At 40.2% G+C, this 21,847-nt stretch overlaps 1 protein-coding gene across 2 annotated transcripts in view; it reads right to left on the bottom strand.

The window, feature by feature from the left end:
* galnt13 (UDP-N-acetyl-alpha-D-galactosamine:polypeptide N-acetylgalactosaminyltransferase 13) overlaps positions 1-21,471 on the bottom strand; it is a 59,105-nt gene extending 37,634 nt beyond the window's left edge. For both annotated transcript variants that reach the window (XM_049594692.1, XM_049594693.1), the window contains exons 1-2: positions 21,030-21,471; positions 15,850-16,144 (exon numbers count right to left, since the gene is read on the bottom strand). In XM_049594692.1, coding sequence (XP_049450649.1) covers positions 15,850-15,991 — 142 coding nt within the window. In that variant the 5' untranslated portion in view covers positions 15,992-16,144; positions 21,030-21,471. The remainder of the gene's footprint in view (positions 1-15,849; positions 16,145-21,029) is intronic.
* Positions 21,472-21,847: the final 376 nt, after the last annotated feature.

The following is a 21,847-nucleotide window of genomic DNA, read 5'->3' as shown; positions in this document are numbered from 1 at the left end:
TTTAATCAACATATTCAACAAAAATCGATGAGCAAATTAGTTGCCAACGAACCTAATAGTCGACTACTTACTGACATTATTGGCTGCAATGTGAGTAGCAGTCTGATGACGATAGTGATGCAGCTTAATGGGGTGAAGCAAACAACAGCATGATGGCAGCACATTTACAATCAAAACCCTCCAATGTGTGGGGAAAATTTAGTGTTAACTCGGCTACAAAGGTTGTTACCTGTAGCATTTACAAAGCTGACCTTGCCTGACATGAGACCACATCAGTTATGCTGGAGCATCTTAACAGGAGGCACGTTGGCACTCTGGATGATAAAGAATCCTCTCTGTAAGTTAGTTAGCTTGTTAGTTAGCTAAAATTTCCACCAAACACGTACCTTTGGAACCAAAAATAACCCTTCAGACATGGTACCAAGACCCCAGCGTTTCCACCACAAACAGTAACCTTATATATGTGGGCGGGCTTATTGTCACTCACTTCTCCATCCAGCACCCACTTTATTTCCTCATCACTTGTGACACAGATGGAAGTCTGCACCTTGATTATCGTCCACAGAATGAAGTTGCCCGCTGACAAAATAAAACAGGCTGCAGTGAGAGTCTCTCTCCATGGGATATTTAAAAATACCGCATTTGTGTATTTAGTCCTTCTCAGGCAAATTCAGGGGTTTAGTGTTGCTGGAGCCCACAGGAACGACGCTCCGCAACGCTTTTTATTTTCTCCACATGACGATTAGAATATAACTCGGTCAAAATGAATACATATAAACACTTGAAGATTCACTCATTACTAAAAGTGTATGTCATATGAAAACTAAAGTGATGGTCAAAGTTGTCACAGAGGAATTTAAGGTGTGCTGATGGTTTCACGTCATCAACACATGGATTTAGTAACATAACAGGGTAGCGTTCCACCTTAAAAGTTGCTGGCAGTCGGCCCAGTGAAGAGAGTCATGTTAGCAGATAATTATAATTTAAAAAACAACCCTGTTCACATGTGCCCCCACTTTACAATCTTAGATGCTGCAACATTAAAGCAACGTTAAACTTTAAGGCTAGAGAATGTGTTGATGTCATGGGTGGTGAGTGCACAGAACACAAGTTCAGAGAACACTGGAGAATTTGATAATTTGTAAATCGCAAAGTAATTTATGACTTCTGTCTATGTGTGTGCCAAAATTGGGTTGCTGCTGCCTGCTCTCTCCGGTTTTACGCTAGGCTCGGCTCCTTTCAAAGACTCCTTGCAAAGCACTCCTCCGGGGTTTTTTCGAATCTAAGTGTATTGCGGAGTTTTGCACAGTGGCGACCGGATCTTTGCTCTCAAACCACAAAAAATGTGATGGCACAACAGTCTCCTTCAGTACATTATTCTATGCTTTCTTTTGATTTTCACATTGGCTAGTCATCCTGTTTAATTTGTCTTCTGATTGAATCGGAACCGCTGAAACAAGTTGTAGGAAGCCTCTGCAAGTCATTGGTTGCTGGCAGACACTCTGTGCTGCAATAAAATGGTTAATCAGCAGTGCCGTGCACTGTAGAGCCGATGCGCTGCTGGTTCTGCCGGCCTGAAGAACATAATGTCTATAGCCTTACTGTTGTGTACAGCCTTTATAGACTGAGCTGAGTAGTGATGCGTGGGTCAATGCGTAACCCGTGGGACCTGCAAATGGACCTGCGGGTCGGGCAGCAGTGATCGCCTGTTAAATCAGTCTGTATTTTGACATTATTATTCTAATCTATTAATTTATAATCTATTACTGTCATGGCATCCGCAGGTAATGATGCTTTGAGCAGGTGATAGTCCGCGGTCGTTTTCAAAACACACTTGTGTCACGCACTCCAAAAGAAACTTCTTGAAATTTTAAACAATAATTTACGCGGGAAACAAACGTTGACAGAAACGCTTCCATAACTCATATTAAATTCAAAAGATAATGAAAAAACAGCTACAAGTTAGAGGGAATAGTGATAAAGTGGTAAAACTTGGCATTGATCCACAGCCTCAGACGGATGTGCTCAAGCCTGCCGTGCGCACAAGCTCAGTTGGTAGGATACTATATTTTTCACATTTTTAACAAAGCAAAGTTTTGATTTTTATTGATAACCTACATTTACCAACAACAAAAAGACTACATTTAGCACCAAAAAAAATGTAACAAAAAAAAAAAAAAAAAAAAAATACATAAAAAAAAAAAAAAAAGTAAATAAAAAAAAAACGAATATCGAATACCAAATCTTCATAACGAATACCTACCCATAGAAACGAATATTCGAATATTTGGGTACAGCCCTACTATAGCAACCTGTTTAGTACACAATGACAGGACTGGATTCCAGTTGAAAATTCCTCTGTATCAGCAGGAAAGTTCATTTAAAGACCTATTTTCAAAGTATTCATCTATTAATCAGTCTTTATTTTTAGATATCCAACACATAAAACCACACCAAGCTAAATTTAAAAGCGAAGAGCTTTACAAAAGCCATTAATTAATGGTAAATGAGCCAATCAGTCATTTATTTCTCATTAAATCATGTAAAACCATAAAAAACTTCCAGTGTTTACCTGAATTGTATAAAAAATGAAAAAAATGATTATTCGACAGTCAAAATAGTCGTTAGTTGCAGCCCTAATATATAATCTGCTAAAAAAAAAAATGCGGGCCTTTTTTTTTAATCTTACTTGATCCATGACAAAGGGAATGAACAACAGATAAATTCTGAGAGATCCCTTTTGTATAATAAAAGCATTGGGTAGAGTTTATTATCAGTCTCTTCAGGCTGCGGAGAGCGCGGCAAAGCATGCTCTTTCTATCTCTGTACACTCTGTAGAGTTTAATTTTCTTTACTGGCATAAAGCCAGGCAACGTTAGATAGGCGTAATTTTCCAGATCAATGTGCATGTATCAAACTTGTGTGTTTAAAGAGCAGATCATGTACTGGCAGCACTGTGCTGTGTACAAGGTGTGCACATATAAAAAGCATGCCGTATTCCCTTCCGTAACACTTAATAACACTGCACATACAGACAATGTGATGTCATTCTCACTTGCACTGGTAAAGGTTCCTCACACATCAGTGGATGTGGAGAAACAGTGTCAGACGTTTAATACAGACTTCTGCTTAAGCTCTCTCCTGCATGCTGCAGCTCGGGCCGACTGGGTATTAAGCACTGCACAGTCTGGCAGCTATATTTGATTTTAATTCAATCTATTATGAGGTCTTGAATGTGAAGATTTAGGAGAACGTCGGTATTAATAGATGAAAAAGTAGTATGAAAGCAAAATCCTTTCTAGAGTTACTACTGGTCTTCTCAGCTATATGCTATACAGTCAAATGCCTGCAAAACATCAGCACTGCTGTCGTTGCTGCCACCACCACACAGAGCCAGCTCCCTTCACCAAAGGTAAATAACCTCCCACGGATTTATGACTGTGCTCTCTTTAATAATCTCTCTGAGCAGAGCCAGTGATTTCCATGAAAGGGGGACACACATTTCACATTAGCTGCACAGTCCCAGGTTAAGAGGATTCCCTGCGACCCCTCATGGAGACGGGCTGGTGTCTGCTGGATTGTTAACCTCAGCTGATCCTGCTCTTTTGTTTACGGTGCTGCTGACACTCTCCATTTGGACACTGGCTTAAATCTGATGGACGCAGCTCGAGAGCTGAGCTGGATGACTGAATAAAGTGTCCATCAAACACATGCTGAGCCTCTCCAATCCATCAGTCGACAGCTATGGATAAACACAGCATATGAATATATGATATATTCGCCTTCACTACAACATAAACAACTAATCCTACAGATTATACATGAAGTGTAAAATTATTTATACAGTATTTCAATCTGACTGTTAAAGTGAATTACTGAATAATGTGTGGAGCATTACTATCAGATGTGAAGAACTGCAAAGAGCAGAATACTTTGTAAATTTTGTAGGAGAAAGTCCTCAGGCCTTGATATAACAAGGCAAACTGTCATTCCCACTTTCCTACTACACTTCTATGTTTTTGTTACAACTTCAATGTTAAAAAATAATGGACAAATTAATATTTTTTAAAGCAGCTGTGTGGAACTTTTCGTTTTCGTTGATTATAGGGCCCCTTTGGTCGAAGCGGTATGACATCTACAGCCTGGTGTCGTAAAATTCCAAAAGTCAGGTCAGTCCAAGTAATTAGTGGAAACAGCAAAATTACTCAGTAAATTCTCCTGTCGTGTTTCTGTTCTGATCTAATCTAATCTGTTGTGTATTTTGAGCTACCGTAGTAGTGTGAGCCTCAAGTTATTCTGGGTAATGTAGTAACCGTTGTTGTGCTACTGGAAACAATGAGAAGCAGCCGTGTACGTTCGGTGTAAGGAGGAATAAACAGTTAGCAAGTAATCTGCTGAGTCTGCATTATTATGTGAAAAGAATACTCCGACGATTTGCCCTTTCTCTATCATTTTCATATTGAGACAGTGGTTAGCATGGCACTTGTAGAGAGTCAGTACATCTTGCGGAGGGATACACCGGTCAGCAACAGCTGCTCTGGGACAGGTACGCTAGGTCACTCGGTAAAAGCAAACAGAGACAACACGGACGATATTACTCACCCGACTGAAAGCTGTCCATCAGCTCCTGCACGCCTGGTGCGTTTTTTCCAGTTCATCTTAGGAACATGAAAAAAAGTTTCAGTCACACCAGGATTAGTGATTGCTGCAAAGTTTTCATTCCTTGTGATGCACTCTCTGCGGCGGTTTTCCTCCTGATGATATATCTCCCCAACGATGGTAGCACCGAGGGAGCGGAGGATTCAGCCTCTCTTCTCGCCTGCTCAACATGCAACACATGGAGTTCTTCATCTGTGTACTCCGGCTCAAACAGGTATGGCTCTGGATCTGCATCCACTACAAGAAGTCGTCCATTGCAGCTACTAAAGTCCGGAGATAGCGCTAGGCTAAATAAACAGCTGAGTTTTGTTTACAAGCTACGTCTGTGCCTGCTCACCGGTGTATCCCTCCGCGGATCACAGCGCAGGACGTACTGATCCCCTATAAGCGCAATGCTAACCGCTGAGACCCAGCCACTGGATGTACAGACACAAAAAAGATATCGATCATGTTGTCTCAATATGAAAATGATAGAGAAAGGGCATAACTCCCAAATCGTCAGAGTATTCTTTTATGTGAAGATACACAGTGAAGACATAACATAATCCTAACACAGCAAAGCTGTTACCTGCGGCCTTCGCTTGCAAAGCTAACGCTACTAACGTTAGGTCAGTCCAAGTAATTAGTGGAAACATGCTAACATGCTAACGTTACACACAAATTAGTAGTAAAATAAGGCCTGTTCATAAATCTTCTGGTGTAGCTCTGAATTTCTTACAAACTGAGGACAACTGCCTGCTGTATATTTGTGTTCATGGTCACAGTCACAGATAATTTCACACGATGCTCCTTCGTTATCCGCCATGACATCAAAAGTACAACCAAGTCCTCATAGATACATGGTAAACCTGTTAGGTGTTATGTGTTCAGCAGTGCCCGTTGCGTACTGCTTTCTCGAAGAACACTGTAAACACGGCTCCTTCTTCTGTGGTTTAATCGCTGCGGGCCGCTGCGGACGAGCAGAATCACTTCTGCATCGGGTGCCGTATTCTGGTTTGTTGACTTCCGCTGTGTGTCCGACCCGAGTGAGGCTACGCTAAATAGCCATATAGAGAAAGGCTTTTTTGTCGCGGTTGGGTTCAAATAAATATGCGGATCTTCAAGGTGGGGGGTGATACGAACTAGGGGCAGTTTTATTAATGGTAAAAAGTTCCGCACAGCTGCTTTAAGCAGCACAGTTTACATTTAAGATAAACTTTGATATTTGTGCCATGTGTATCTCTGTCAAAACTGCAGAGGCTGCTGGAGCTTCTGTCAACTAATTGTTAATCCTTTATTCCAATTTTATGCGTGCTGCTAGGCTGTTTGGATTGTCCATCGACTGGAATACCAATTTGTTCCAGACTGAAATATCTCAGCAACTGTTACATATATTGCTGTAAAAACTGTGTTCATGGTCCCCCGAAGATAAAGCCTAATGACTCAAACAATCCCCTGACTTTTCCTCAAGCGCAACCTAGATGTTGACATTTTTTGTTTTTAGTTAAAGATCCAGTGTGTAAGATTGAGTGGCATCTAGTGGTGAGGCTGAAAACTACAACCAAGGGAAACTGTGTGTCAAATGTGTAGAACTACAGCGGCCGACACAAACAGTCAAATAGCACTCTCTAGAGCCAGTGTTTAGTTTGTCCGTTCTGGGCTACTGTAGAAACAACATGGCTGAATCCATGGATGAAGACCCACTTCATAGGTAAACGGCTCATTCTAAGTCAACAAAAACATGATTCATAGTTTCAAGCAATTATAAACTATTGAAAACATAGTTATTAATACTGCATGTAATTTCTGCCAAAATATCCCCTTAAATCCTACAAACTGAATCCTTAAATGTCTCAGCAACTATTGGATGGTCTGCAGTAATTTGGTTCAGACATTCATGTTTGACTCCAGTTGAATTACAATAACTTTTGTGATCCCCTAACTTTTCATTTAACGCCAATATCTTTTCAAAATTTGTATTCGTCCGATACTCTATGACTAAATATCTGTATCAGCCTCAGCTTTACTGAGGCACTAAAACTAAACTACGATGGTAAACATGGTAGGGCTGGATGATTAATTGAATTTTAATCATGATTTCGATTTTGGCTTCTCACGATCATAAAAACATTATAATCGAAGAAAAACGATTAATGCGCCACACGTGTATGTAATTTCCTGTGCTGGAAAAGCACCGCGAATGCACCTGTGTTATGTGCAGCAGCAGCAAGCATGTGACGTGTGTGGATCAATAATATGTGGAGTGAGCGATTGAGAACATGACAGAAAGGCAGCCTTTGGTTGAGAAGAAAGGTAGGACAACTTCAGTCATCTGGAAACATTTTGGCTTCAAGCTGACGGACGTCGAGCAAAAGGAAATTGTTTGCAAAGTTTGTCATCCTGTTGTGTCTGCCCCCCAAGGCAACACGAGCGGAAAAAGTTCAAAAAAGTTAATAACTTAATAATGAAAAAACACTTCTGGTTGCTGGTTGCAGTAGTGTTTAAAGGGGCAAAAAGCAAAATCGTTTCACCACTAGGTTTGCTGTTATGCAGTGTCTGTAGACCAAAACAAAGTGTGCTCGGTGCTCTGGTTGGATCTAAACAGAGAGCCGGGGCTAACATTAGCTGGAAAGCTAGCAGAGGCTAACTGGCTGTGCTGGCAGCTGAGTGAAGTGGAGCCTGAGGAGGAAGCACCGGTTAGCCCCTGCTAGCTGGGAGGCTAGCGGAGGCTAACTGGCTGTTGTGAAGCGGAGCCTGAAGAGGAAGCACCGGTTAGCCCCGGTTTCACTACAGGCAGATTCACTCGCCACAGGGGCGAGGAAATAAAACCTAAACAGCCAACTTAGTTTGGCTTAGTTTAGCAGTTAGCAATGTCTTTCACTCACTCTCTGTCTCTGCTGTGTTTAGCTATTTACCTGCTTTCCTGTTAGCGTTAGCACTAGTCGGCTGCCACGCTAACGTCCCTAGTCTTCTAGGGACGTTTTTTTGGGTCAGCCCTAGTATTTATTTTTATTTATTGTTTTTATTGCTATTATTATTTTAATTTACTATTACTATTTTTAATTGTTTTACTTGTTTACTTGTTACTAATTTATTTCTGGCTGTTCTTTTAAGTTATATTTAAAGTTGAGTTTTGGTGGAGTTTTGAAATCAATGAATAATCATGTTTATTAATCGTGATTTCAATATCAATCAAAATAATCGTGATTGTTATTTTTGCCATAATCGTCCAGCCCTAAAACATGGTAAACATTCAATCCGCTAGACATTAGCATGTTAGCGTTGTCATTGTGGGTATGTTGGCAAACTTATATTAGCATTTAGCTCAAAGTACTGCTGTGGCTTAGTGCAGCCAGAGCTGCTAGTATATTAGCAGACTCTTAGCTTTGTTTTCACTAAAGCATGTATTATTTGTAGGTTTCAGGGATGGCTGTAGTTTATGTCACAAAAGAAACAATTCAGTGAAGGGAAACATCAAGGATTTCCTCAATATCCTTAGCATCCTTTACATGCTGAGTTCCAGATGCTTCCATTAGGGTATAAGGGTTCTACCTCTCCATAGAGGTAGCACAAATAGACACAGATTTCCTCTTCGTTTTTTAAAACAACCTTTAACCCTGGATATTATGTCATTGTGTCTTCTTTTCTCCTCTTCTTTGGTTCAAGGTGGCAGTGTGGGAGACTCGGATCTTGTGCTGTATTGTGCATAATTTAGGCTATTCTATATATTTGTGTTGTACTACCGTGTGTAAAACAAATTGCCCCTAAGGCACATTTAAGTAATTTGAATTCTGAATCCTCGCTAACAGGAGGGTTTTGTTTTAAAGCCTTTCACTTCATCTGTTACTCGTTATTTGTACACCAACTGTCAGAATGCGTGTGCTGCATTCGGCAGCCAGTTGTTTTTCTTGCAGAAGCTAATTACATCAAGTCTGAAATAATATATGTGACTAATTAACAACTTTTCTCCTTCATTATGACTGTAAATCATCATTTCTCATGCTCATCCTTTCAAAGTTATCCATCCATAAAATGATACAAACAGATTGAATAAAAAAAGTCTAGGAACGCTCAAATGAATCTGGTTTTGCTAAGCAAGCACAGATCAGAGGAGCCTCAGGAAACAAACTCTCTGTGGTATTTTCAAGCACGACACACACTCTCCCCCCTGACACAGAACATTCATTATAAAAGATGACCACGATCATCTGGGAAGAAAACAGTGGCTCTGCCTGTCCTCGGATCAATCAATCTAATTCAATGTCCTTGCCTGCAGCTTTATCTCAAACAATTACAGTGAAAAGGTTCCCCTCACACTCACAGGTAATGAGTCTTCTGAGACACCATCACTCACATTTCAGTGCTCAACAAAAATAAAGTGCCACATGTCTTTCTGTCAACCTGTCCGTTACGTGATTCATACGCTCATTTTCCTGAAAAATTAGCAATACATGTGCAACCCTAGACTCTTTAAACAACATTTGCCACATATGCTACATGTTAGCCTTCTCTGTGTGGTTATTGAAGTATCTTGTGAGCGCTCAGCTGGACTCTTTGATCCTCTTGTCAAGGTGGACTCAAACACTAATCTGCATGCAGATTGTCCTCTAGCTCTTTTCATTCTCATTACGTTGTAGGAAAAGGCCTGTGTAGCGGTGCACAGTTGGAGGCTCCATCACAAGCTTGAGCCATTCTCTTTCCTTCATACATTTTACCCGTACTGCTTCCATGCGAGTCTGACCCAGCTGGCATTACATTATATATCAGAGAAGCTCCTGTTGAACACAAAACCGCATCAGGCCGGGAACAAAATGCCCTGCAGAGTTCAACTATGCTGCCCTGATGTGCACCTTCAGCCTAACTGCAACACTGAGGCGATGCTTTCACAAAGAACAAAGATTCAAAGCAATTAAGATGAGAAGTCTTGTATGACATTAAGTGTATATCTGCAAAGGTATGAGTACCTGGAGGGGAGTTACATCTCTAAACACTAATTCACAGTAAGAATTACATTTTTGTCTTCTGAAAAACAGCTGAATGCATTCTGCAGCACACCCCGAGGTGTCATCTTACCTCAGCTCTGTGTGCCACTGCAACATTAATGCAACCTTGTGGTATCACATTTAAATTAATAGCAGATTATACACAATAAAATATAGCTATATGTGATACAAACAGACTGAGATATGTGAATGACAGACGGCTTACTTCATGGGCATAAGAATAAGTGAAAATTCCTGCTTTAAATGATGCTCTTGATAAATAAAGGTGTTTGTTCTCACTGTTGTAATTATTCCTCATGACTGTTGATGAATTTTAATGAATATGCTTCAGTACATCTTTAGGAGTAACACTGCAGCTAAAATCAAACTAAAGCCCAGAAATTTATCATGTTGAGGATGGAAAATATTGTATGTATATACGTACTGCAACAGTAAACACAGATGCTGTGATTTACAGCAGAAGTGCACTGCAATCCTGCTCCATCGTTGAATTACATTTCTCTTTCAAATGTATCATGTGTGGCACATACAGTAGCTTTGCCTTGTGATGCGCAGCCTACTCAAGGGGCTGACTATGGTTACAAAATAGGAACTGAGTTCTGTTTTCTTCTTCTGTGTGCATTTCAGTGATGCAATGGTTCGGCTGTGGACACACTCTACCAATTTATAATGCTGAAAATTATCAAAGTGTTCAATTCTATTTAGTCTCCATAAACTAACTGACTTTCAATCAATTGATCAGTTAATAGTCTTATGACATATTAGTTTCAAATGCAGAGGAACTGATTGTTGTAGCTTTAAGGGGATACTTTGGATTTTTTGAAGTGGGCTGTACAGGATACTTATCCATAGTCAGTGTATTAACTACAGTAGATGGTGGTTGGCACACCCCCAGTTTGGAGAAGCAGGCAGGACTACCACCACGGACGCTAAGCAATGTCCTGCTGTGAACAGGGGCAGCAGCAATATGTATTTTAGTCACCTAAAAAACACTTATATCAGTTCAAGTCTGTGCTATTTTTAGAATATTTTCACAGCTTTACCTTACCATCAGACAAGACTTTTGCAATGGGAAACTAAACTGAACCTGAAACAAATTCCTGGTCTCTTGAAAGCTACCAGACTCCATTGACGAAAACCAAAGCACAGGAGGTGATGGTCTGCCGCTGCCCAAATCATTAAGTTTGTTTGTGTTGTTGTGTGACTTTGGTGAAATAACCCCTTAAAACACCAAAGTCACACAGTAACCCAAACAAACTAACCAATTGAGGCAGCCGTAGACCAACAACGTGTTCTGTGAGGTAAAATGACTGTTTTTGTCAATGGAGTCTGGATTTCAAGAGCACAGCCAGCGGCGTCAGTTCCTTGTCTGACGTTAAGGTAAAGCAGTAAAAATATTTGGTGACCACCATCTACTGTAGGTAATACTTAGACTATTAATAAGTACCTCATACAACCTCAACTCCACACTATCCCTTTCAGGCAGTGATTTTTTTTTTTGACTTTAGATGATCACCAGTGAAAGTCTAATTAATGCTCACAGAAGGAGCTGTAGCTGTCTGAGTGCAGGTCTTAGTCCAGTAACAGATGGTCGGTTCAGCCACATTAAAACATGCACATCTGAAGTGAGCAGAAAAGAGCAAAAATACAGATTTTTAAATGTTTTTTCTAACATTCCTACTAAACTTAGTCAGTAAAACTCTCTAACACTAAGAAGTGGGTGAATTTAAGACTGTATGTATATCAAAGAGACATTTCACTGATTAAAAAAGTTTGTATTGTAGATTTTGTCACTCTGTCACTCTCGCATCAGATAGATTGAGAAAAGATTAATTAATTAATTAATACAAACTGTCGGCATGGAGTTTTCTTTAATTTTTCCTTGCCTAGTTTACCAACTTTATGGAAGTGAATTAGTTATAATAAAATGCAAAGAAGGACAGAGTACGGCACATATTTAGGCTGCAGAAAAGCACATATCTATGCAGCATCCTTCCCTTTACATCTTTACAAATGCACTACTACCACTACAAACAACTTTACCTTAGGATGTCAAGCAAACATAAAACCTTCCATAAACATAATGGGCAGGAGGAGCGACTGGCCATAAAGTTCAATATTGTTAAACTAACAAACACTGACATGAGGTCAGGGGTGCCCGCACTAATCAGGCATTTAAGGCAGACATTCTTTAAAAGATCATTATCACCCTGGTAATGACCAGTGTGGGATCACCGGCCAAAATCGATGCAATGGAGCAGAAACTGGCTGCAAACCATAGTGTCAAACTATAGGCTTGTGCAACTCATACTATGGTTAGTAACATTTTAGCCTCTTTTTGCTCATTGTTTTGGTTTTACAGTCTCCATATTTACTGTATGGTTCAGTCAGAGCCACTCTAATCAACATGTTGGCAGAAGTTTCTGGCTAAAACACTACGCAAATGGCAGACAAAATTATGGACAAAATTATGTCACTGTGAACAACAACAAATATGTAGGAGCTACAGAAAAAAAATTGATGTACACTGGTCAAGTGTCCAGAAACAGGACTAAAAAAGTGAAAGGAAATGTAATAAATTCAGCTCTGCATCTTCTGCATGTGTATACAACAACTTCATGTGGTGTAGTGTCACTTGATTTTAATATTTTGTATTGTTGACTAAAAATTGAAAAAAAAAAAAAAAAAAAGCTTCTTTGAGGATTCCATTCACTTTGACTACAAAGCATTAACTCAATGGTAATTAATTAAATGGCTGAAATAATAATCAATTTGGGCTAAACTGATACCAATCAAAAAGTTAACATGTGAATAGCATGTTATTAAGTGTAGGCTGTTCAAGGCTTAATAAAAAGGATTAAACTAACTGCAGCATCAATAGAAAAACAGTATTGGAGAATATTCTCAATACCTCATATCTTCACCAAATCACCATATTTAAGCTATTTCAAAGTAACTTCAATGTAACGTAAGACTTCAGTATTGTAATCAGTGTCAGTAGCTTGCAGCTCAGCCTCAATCTAACCTTAAAAGCAGCTTAGCGGACCTCTTAGAAACCTGCTTACTGCAGGGCATGTGAGGAAATGAACTCTGCTAAACAGCTACTGTGCTTTAGGTGGATGTCTCATACACAAACAAACACCCACACACACAAACAAACACACAGACACACAATTCATTTCAAGCTTACTGTACATACCACAGGTAAATTAAGTAGATCTTTTTTAGTCTAATTAGACAATCACATTACGCTGGTAGACATTCACAACATCACAAAACTCTTACAATAACACCTACGCTTTTGCATTTTATACATGAATAACCATAAATCATCTATTTGTGACATTGGTGTCATCAATTAAAGATGACAAATTTCTACAGACTGTTTTTCTGACCTTTCAGGCAGTGTTTTCCTCTCAGTGAACTTCATCTTGTTAATAGGATTTGTGACAGATGATGAAGATTAAGTTTAACACCCTGGTGAAATGATGGAACGTTTTAAGTCTACAGCTTATATCCACACGCTGACGCTTGTTTGACTTGATGATGCCAAACAAAAGTTAGATTCTACAGGATCAAAAATGCAGAGACCCAAAAAAGGGAATCATCTGTTCATGTCTCCCTCACTTATAGACTGCAGCTGAGTTACAACTTCTGCAAAGACTAATTGCACTTTTCTTTAACTGGCATATAACATTAAAGATGGATTGATAAAGGCAGATTGGTGCCTCAAGTTAGCTGATTAACCTGGTTGTTTTGTGATAATAGTGCTGAAACCTGACAATTCCACACCCAGAATCACAAACAAAAACTAAATCAAAGCTCCATTTCATGTAATTCTAAACAAACATGTATGTAATTGAGACCACTGTCGTCGAGACTGGCTGAAAGCAGAAGCTGTATCAGGAGAGATCTCACTTTACATACGTCACAACACACTCCACTCAGCTTGGCAATTAAGTGCTATTAATACCAACAATGTATTTATCTTTATTACCTGTGCTGTGTGCTCCCAGTTCAAAGCACTTCAGTGAAATATTAAAGTCTATTCGTAGAAACTACAAGCCACAGCATCGGGTTCAGTATCGAAACTGAAAAAGCTGGATCGGTGCATCCCTATGTCTGTGAACATTTTGATGATATGTTCGGTGTCAACATTTTCACAATTTGCCAGGTACGTTAGAGGGAAACACCCAAATGTAGAATTCAAATATGATACTTCCATGGCCTCGAAAAGTTCTGTCAATATTTGTGAACATCTCTCAAAGCCAGAAACAAGAGAAGTAAGTCTCAAACTTGTGATCGTCACATATACAGTCTGAAGCTGCTCCACAGACAATGGATGAGAGCCTGAATTTGTGGACCCAAAAGATGCTTTTCTTTTTTTATTCCCAAATGGGCTGTATTCTATCGTAGTGCTCTCAGTTGTGAAACAGATAATGGACTCATATACTCAGAATGTTCCCCTGGGTGCTCTCAGTGTCATCTAGAACATCTTTTCCAATTCACTGTCTATGGAGCAGCTCCAGACTTTATATCCTGTGATGCCAAAGTTGAGTTTTAGCACTCTAGCTTTTGAATTTGGTTTTTCATAATTAGTAAAATTGTCGGGCTATTTTAGACCACAGCAGTAACGTGTATGAATGTTGAAAATGGTTTACTTTTAGGTTTACTTCAGTTTATAACATTTCCCTCAAAATGTACTGCTCCTTTAAATTAGCTGTATATAAATGTAATTCTGACATTAGATGGGTTCATCCATTACAGTGAACATCATGCCTGTATCTATCTTTATCATATTTGCAACTTTGTTGAGCGGAAATGCAGAGAAATCTTTTCAAATCAATCTGCACTTACACCTGCATTTACTGTGAAAATATAAAATACAGTTCACTGTAATGAATGCATAAAAACAGTATAACACCAAAAGTGGTAGACAATGTGCCAGATGTAGTTTACTGTATAGTGTGTACAGAAACTTAAAGCGGTTTGAAATGTCATTGCCAAAAATATGAACAGATATTGAAATGTCTCTCTAAAGAACAAATACTCACATATTTTTAATATAGAAATGATTATTTTTTGATAAAGAATTCTCTAAACAAGCTTGAATTCACAATAACTTTGATGACGTACACATATGTTTCCACATGTTCACGCATTTACACACACACACACACACACACACACACACCTCACACTCAGTCAAATGATGCCTTCCTTAAAACTAGTTCGAGTTATGAAAGGGGACGTGGCAAAATGGTGTGTGTGTATGTGTGTAAGTGTATGCCTGTATATCCATATAGGGGTGTGTGTTTCTTTGAAGTCTGGACATGCTATGTGAATCCCTTCAGCAGGTATAAACCTCTTTGCTATAGGCAACTACCCCCCTATTCGCCTCAACACACCCCACCACCCCCACCACCATCTGGATGTCAAACACTGAAGTGTTGTGTTAAACATGATTCAGGTTAGATGCAGCTACACTGTGCTATGACAACTTCTCTGTGTTTTTAGCCACGACCCAGATTTTTAATGGCACTTCACCAGACCTGTGGGAACGGTGGACCTAACAGGTAGAAAATAGCAGCTATAATTAGGTAAAGTTAGCTCGTAACATTAGCCTGACAGCAGTGTATCGATGTATAGAGCTGAAATATAAATGACAGGACACAGTTTTTGGTTGCTGTAATTGTTCCTCCTGTCCATACTGGCCATGACAGGATCCCTTCCTATGTGATTCCAATGCAGAAATGGGGCACAAACCACAGTCTTTGCTCCAAAAATGCATTTCAAAGTTTAAAATCTCAAGCATGTTTACTCAGTTGTTTCATTTAGTTAGCTGGTCGCAGCTAAAAAGTTATACATACTCAAAAATCTATCATTTCTCAATGCAGTTTTGGACTAACTCCCATACACACATCACAAATTCCCCTTAAACACCTACTAAAGCCCTAGAAATCCAAAATATCTTTCTCTGAGAAGTCTTAAAATTCACTCAATGTAACCCCCTTTGTCTCCTTGACATACTTTTTATAAGGAGAAACAAAACCAATCCTGAAAACTGAAAAACTCACATCAAAACCTAAAGAGAGGGGAGTAGGAAATGGAGAGGAAATAAAGTGTCTAAGTTCATCCGAAGACTATCTGCCCCATCACATCTAATCTGTGAATGAAAGGTGAAACAGCAGCGGTGGTGTGGACTCACCTCGCAGGGCAGGGAGCAGCGAGCGGTCCTTCCTATCATCACATTTGTTACACTCGCTGAAGTAGAGCAGCAAGAACACATCCACCAGCACCCACACTAAAGAGGTGGTCAGCACCACCTTACAGTAGACAAACCGCCGCATCACCTCCCCGGGATGTCAGCTAGGAAAGCCAAACAAGAGCGGGTCACAGCGAGTGCTCAGGAGCGCTCAGTCTGCTGACAGGGCGTTTGAACTCTGGAGATGGGGTGAGGAAGCAAGGAGGAGACCGAGCAGGTGTGATCGAGAGGTGTCATCCTATGGGAGAGAGAAAACACTAAATGAGAAGGTGGGATTTCAAAGCTTCTGACGACAGGAATGATTATTTTCGTCTTCCTGCTGAGATGCGGGATGAAAGTCAATCATTAAGCTATGACAATTTAAAACAATCAGCGTAGGAGGGAACATGATGTCAGCGAAATCTGTGAGTGAACCACATTTAAAGTGGATCAATATTTGTCTTGTGTAAAAAGTGATTAGTTACCGTCTCCAGACTTCATAGCTCCACACAGTCACAGATGACATAGCACTTTCCAGTTCCTTTATTTATTTCACTTTTTCTATTTTTATATTAGTAAAATGTCACATTACACAAAAGGTTGAATAACAGACAGACACAGGTGCAACACAATCAGCAGACAACAGATACTGACACAGACACAAAACAAATATTGTGATACAGTGATACAGAAAACACAGGTTATGAGTAAGAGCTGGTACAGATGTGCAGGTAAATATGTTAATGAGGGAACTACTGAATTTGTGTACAAACGAGGAGGGAGAAAAGAAAAAGGAGAGGAAGTGAAAGGAAAAGTGAAAAGATTAACAGATACAGTAATGCCTAAACTATACTGGATTTTTTTTAGGATTTTTAAAAAAGAAACTAAGAATAGCAATTATCAAAAAAGAATATATGATGTAATGTTTGTGAAGGTTATGTTTTATGCAGTCACATATAGTTCATGAGCCTGGGTTATGGGCTCTATTGGTTTGCATTTGGGATCTATTGATGAGATGACACTGTAAATGTAAGATAGCTGTCTTCTGCTTGGGTTTCTATTTAACTTTGTCAATGTTGTGAATCTTCTACGATCATAATTTAATATTTTGTCTTGTTTGTGTGTTTTGTGTAGACCCCAGGAAGAGTAGTCCTTTCTACAGTAATGACTAATGAGGATCCTGAATAAAGAATAAAGAATAAAGAATAAAGGATAGAATACTAGACATCTTGAGCAGCGGTGGATTCACGGGGCTAGGAGGTGATCATAAAACAATTATCTATGCATCAAATTATTTATTTATATATGATTTGTTTTTCTCCCTGTGTGACTACTTGCCATTTTTAATACATAATTGTAATGATAATGTAGAATAATTTACTTCCAATATCTTTTCCTAATACATGAGGAGTAACAAATGGAAGCCCAGCCTTAGAACATGGATGCAGGATGCACATGATGACATCCATTACGTTTCATCATCCAGTAGGTTCAGCCGTAAGCAACATTCGGTCTTACAGACGATCATAATGTCAAGAACTGGGTTTGAAATTTCTGGTCACTGACATTTCTGAATCATTTTTTCCCTCACCCCTTTGTTTGAAAGCTTAAACAGGTGTAAATTCGTAATAGCTGCGACTATGTACATGTATGCATCCACACATTACCCCCTTTTGACCACCGTCATGCCTAGTCTTTTCACAAAATCTCGGGCAAGTCTGTGAATCCATTTGAATCCGTATCGCTTTCTGTGATCAGCCACGCCACTCCACCTCCACCACTTTCACCAATTGGCATGACCACACGTACACACTTGACCTTCATGCCAAATTTCAGCCTCTGAGGGCATAAACTGTGGCTGCCAAAGGGTGGCAAAATGTCTGTGGACCGACCAGCCAGCAAAGCACCCTATAGAGCTGCTGGGCACAGCTAAAAATTTAATAATGGGGTGCCCAGTGGGTCAGGGGTTAAGGGTTAAACTATATTTAGCAGATTCTGTATTGAGCAGATGTGACTGCTCCTCGCTGAAAACAGCTGCTTTGACGGTGTCAATCATAAAATTCGGCATTTCCACGATCAGTTACATTCATTAAGTCCTGGCGGGTGGCCAACTCAGTTTGTAGTGCCACAGCAATCCCTGGTATCATGTTACCTCACACAGAAATGATCCCAGTGAGTTCCACAGCAAAGAGGTACACAGCTTTAGTATTGAGGGAAAAGACAGAACTGGTTTCACATCAGAAATCAGTATTGGCAGATACTAGGGTTGGGCGATTGGAGGAATATATCGGTGATTGGCTGAGGGCAATGCTGGTCGTTTTGTTGTTCAGGGGCAGTTTTTGTCATATGAAGAAGAATTAGTAAAAGTCACTGCTCAACAGGCAGGGTGGAAAAAAGGCATGTACAGCCAGCATATTTCCACATTTAACTCTGTGAATTAAGGGCTTATTTCAACCAAACAAGAGTCAGTGATTGTTAGAACGATGTTAAGACAAACCGAAATTCTGACACATCCCCCAACCCTAGCAGATACCCTGAGCTGAGGTATCAAGAATTATACTGGGAGGGAAAAAGTTGGATTGGTGCGTTCCAATTGCGACCAAGATATGTACTAAGCAGGACAGTTTACAGTTCAGAGTGTATTTAATGGGATCACTGTTTTAAAAACTACCTCACACATATGTTTGGCATTTGTGTAATGCAGTTTCTTTCTGATTATTGCCCCACATAAAAGCCAATACTGACATACGTTAAGTAAATTTAATAATAACGGACAATATATTGTCCCTGATAATTTAGCCGTAAAGCTCTAAAATACATTCCTTTTTAGATTTTTCTTATCGTCACTGTCTCTTTTTAAAGAGATTTACAGGTGTCAGTTTGGTCAAGCAGACCTTTACGACAGGGATGGTCCAATGGAGGTCACATCCCACTTTCCCACATTGGATTGACCCCAGACCCTCCACATTTTTCCATTTGAAAGGATGAGTAAATGCTCATTTCCCCTTTACAGACTTCACCCACTTCATCAGCAGTGTTGCTCGGACCATCTGGGAAGCTTTCACACCAGAGGCAATTTGTGGAGGTTAGATATCTCATTGGCATGGAATGTATGCCCCGCAATATTTCTGATGAAAAACAACATCGTTTTCTGTCAAACAGGATTTCTACTTGACTGAAATTATAGGTTGTTGTTGACTGAAAAGGCTTATGAAAGTATAATCAGAACGAAAGTGGAATGATGTGGGGGGAAAAATGCTTTCAGCCACCGAGAGGCGAACACAAATACCCAGTAGCCTTGAAGGCACCAATAACAGAGATATAGGCTACAATATAGTGCACCACACAGTGTAGTACATGTTACTTTATCCTAAAGGGAGATTACCTAAAATGTTGTGGTACATGAGATGCATGAAAGCCAACAAATGTAACATATCCTTCTGATACAAATAGGTTTGTGCATATGAGTATATATTTAATTGCGAATGCATGTATGTATAACCCCACCCTTTAGTTCTACAACTAGTGGAAAATGCCTGCAGCACCTCCTGTGGGGAATCTGACAGATTTCCTTATCTTTCTCCTGCAGCATGGTAATGATTTTGCTCTCCACACACACACACACACACACACACACACACACACACACATTGTCCTCTCCGCTCCCTGTCTAAATGTCCATCACAGGGTCTGAAACTGCTGCCCTGGGCTAACTCTTATCTCATTCAAAAACAAGGCAGCCTCCATCCGCCTCCATCCACAGCTTCAGACTCGCATCACGGCGTGGCGGATGATTTCAGTCAGACATTATCCAAACAACATTCACTGACTTTTAACCCAAGTAGATGTTTGTGATGTAGACGTCCAGGTAATGAGTCTAATCAAGAAAAAAAGTCTCAGCAAAACTCTGCTGAAATCCATGTCCGTCTGTGTGTGTGTGTGTGTGTGTGTGTGTGTGTGTGTGTAGCATATCACCTCAGCAGCTCACACCGTAGACAGATCAATGATGATTCTTGATGATGATATCTGTTTGCATCTCTAACCATCTGCTTTGGTGCGTCAGTAGCATAGACATGTTTGGGTTTGGTACCACCAACCGTGCTGCCGGCAGCTTGCTGGAGTCTCGTCCGAAGAAGTCTGAGTCAATTAGTCTTACCATCTGCACAGAGGAATATTTCTCCCCTGCTGTACGCGGTGCTAAAAACAGGTCCCTCCACTTCTTCCAGTATTTTCCGAGACAAGTGTAAACCACCAGGCAGCATTAATTGCTTCATGAGGTGACAGTTAATTGTCAGCAACTCCCCTTTGTTGTGAAATGCCTGTGCGGTGAGTTAAGTTCCTCATTCATCCAGTGCTTCTGCTTTAAGCCACACTGTTACCTTACTGCTGTCCACAGCAAAACAACTGGACCTGACACTGGAACCATGGCTGTAATGTGAGCTGCAGAAATGTGACGACAAAGCTGAAAGAAAAGTGATCACACACAAAGCTAGACTGTTCTCTGCTACTGACACTGGCTGATTTAAGTGCCTTGTTTATGGGTACTTCAAAGAGTCAGACCTATCAGCAGTGTTCCAGTTTCCTGCATCTCTACTGTCACAAGCAGTGTAGCAGTGTCAAACATAAGTTTTTGAGCAAAGAACAAACTGTATGTGGCATCAAAGACTTGAAAGTTGGCACTCATTGGTCAACATTGTGAAAGGGATAAATGATTTCTCTCTTTTCTTTAAGTTTGGATCCATATTAGCATTGGCACTAATAGTGAAAAATGCCAATCTATACCCAGCCCTGTGAGGAACAGGAGGTGATTATAGAGCTGATCTCAATAAGCCCATTAGGCCAATGACTGCAGCTTCTTTATCATCCAAACAACACAAAAGATTCCACTTACTGTGGCAGTATTGACAGGACAGGCTCATTCATGTGCATGTACATCAGCTATAATAAAAACACTGTAACATCAGCAGCTAATGACCACTCATTCTCACTCATACTTAAAATGGTTACCTTGATTTAAAGCAATATCAAATTATAACCATCACCATTTAATCCACTGTCATGTCGTGTGAAGCCATAAACCAGCGACATTATATCCCCCATGAAAGGTGTGCACGCGACACAAAATGAGGATACTCTGTGCTTACCTAAATAATGGATGGAGTGATCCAGTGACCTGCTCCAGCCTCGCGCTCAGGCAACGTGTTGAACGCAGACAACATGACCCGATACACAGAACAATTAGTAGAGGCTAAATTAAACCGGGTGAATTCCTCCTGTAAGCGCACAGCGTCTCGAAACGCCACCTAAGTTACAGTCCATCTCAGTACGGTGAAGTCCACAATGCAGTGTGGTGCTGTCCGTCCAGTAAAGCCTCTCGTGGTACCTGTTTGGACTCCTGGATATGTGTGCCTAGTTGAGCCGCATTAAACCGGCGAACACAGCCAGTCTCCATTAATGTCCCCAATTCGTCTCTACGCGGATGCGGTCAGCGCTACACGGCGTCACAGCCACAGCACGCACCTGTTCTCCGGCTGAATATTATAACGGTGAGAGGACAGGCGAGATGATATTCAGCACAATCTAACATCAGCTCAGACCGACCTTCAAAATGTCTCGGCTCTGCTCTCTGATTGGCTCCCAGCGACGTCGCTCATGAAATCCGCTTCGAAGTGGACCGTCACGGGCGTCTGGTAAATGTAGGCGCGTGCACAGCCACCGCAGGCTGCTGGGTACAGTGAACAGTACTGCGACTTTAGTGTAGTACTGATATATGCCAACATATATGACATATACATGTACATATATATGACATACATATATATGCGTGTACGTGTGTGTGTGTAGACTATATAACTATTACACTATATATAAGTATATGTAGGCTATATTATAAGTAGCACTTAAGTATTACATATCTATCTATCTATCTAATATGTCCATCTATCTAGGCTGTATATATCTT

Source organism: Epinephelus fuscoguttatus, linkage group LG13 (assembly GCF_011397635.1).
Source record: "Epinephelus fuscoguttatus linkage group LG13, E.fuscoguttatus.final_Chr_v1".
Lineage (NCBI taxonomy): Eukaryota > Metazoa > Chordata > Actinopteri > Perciformes > Serranidae > Epinephelus > Epinephelus fuscoguttatus.
The sequence above is the reverse complement of the archived record's forward strand: the minus strand, read 5'-3'. Positions and strand labels throughout refer to the sequence as shown.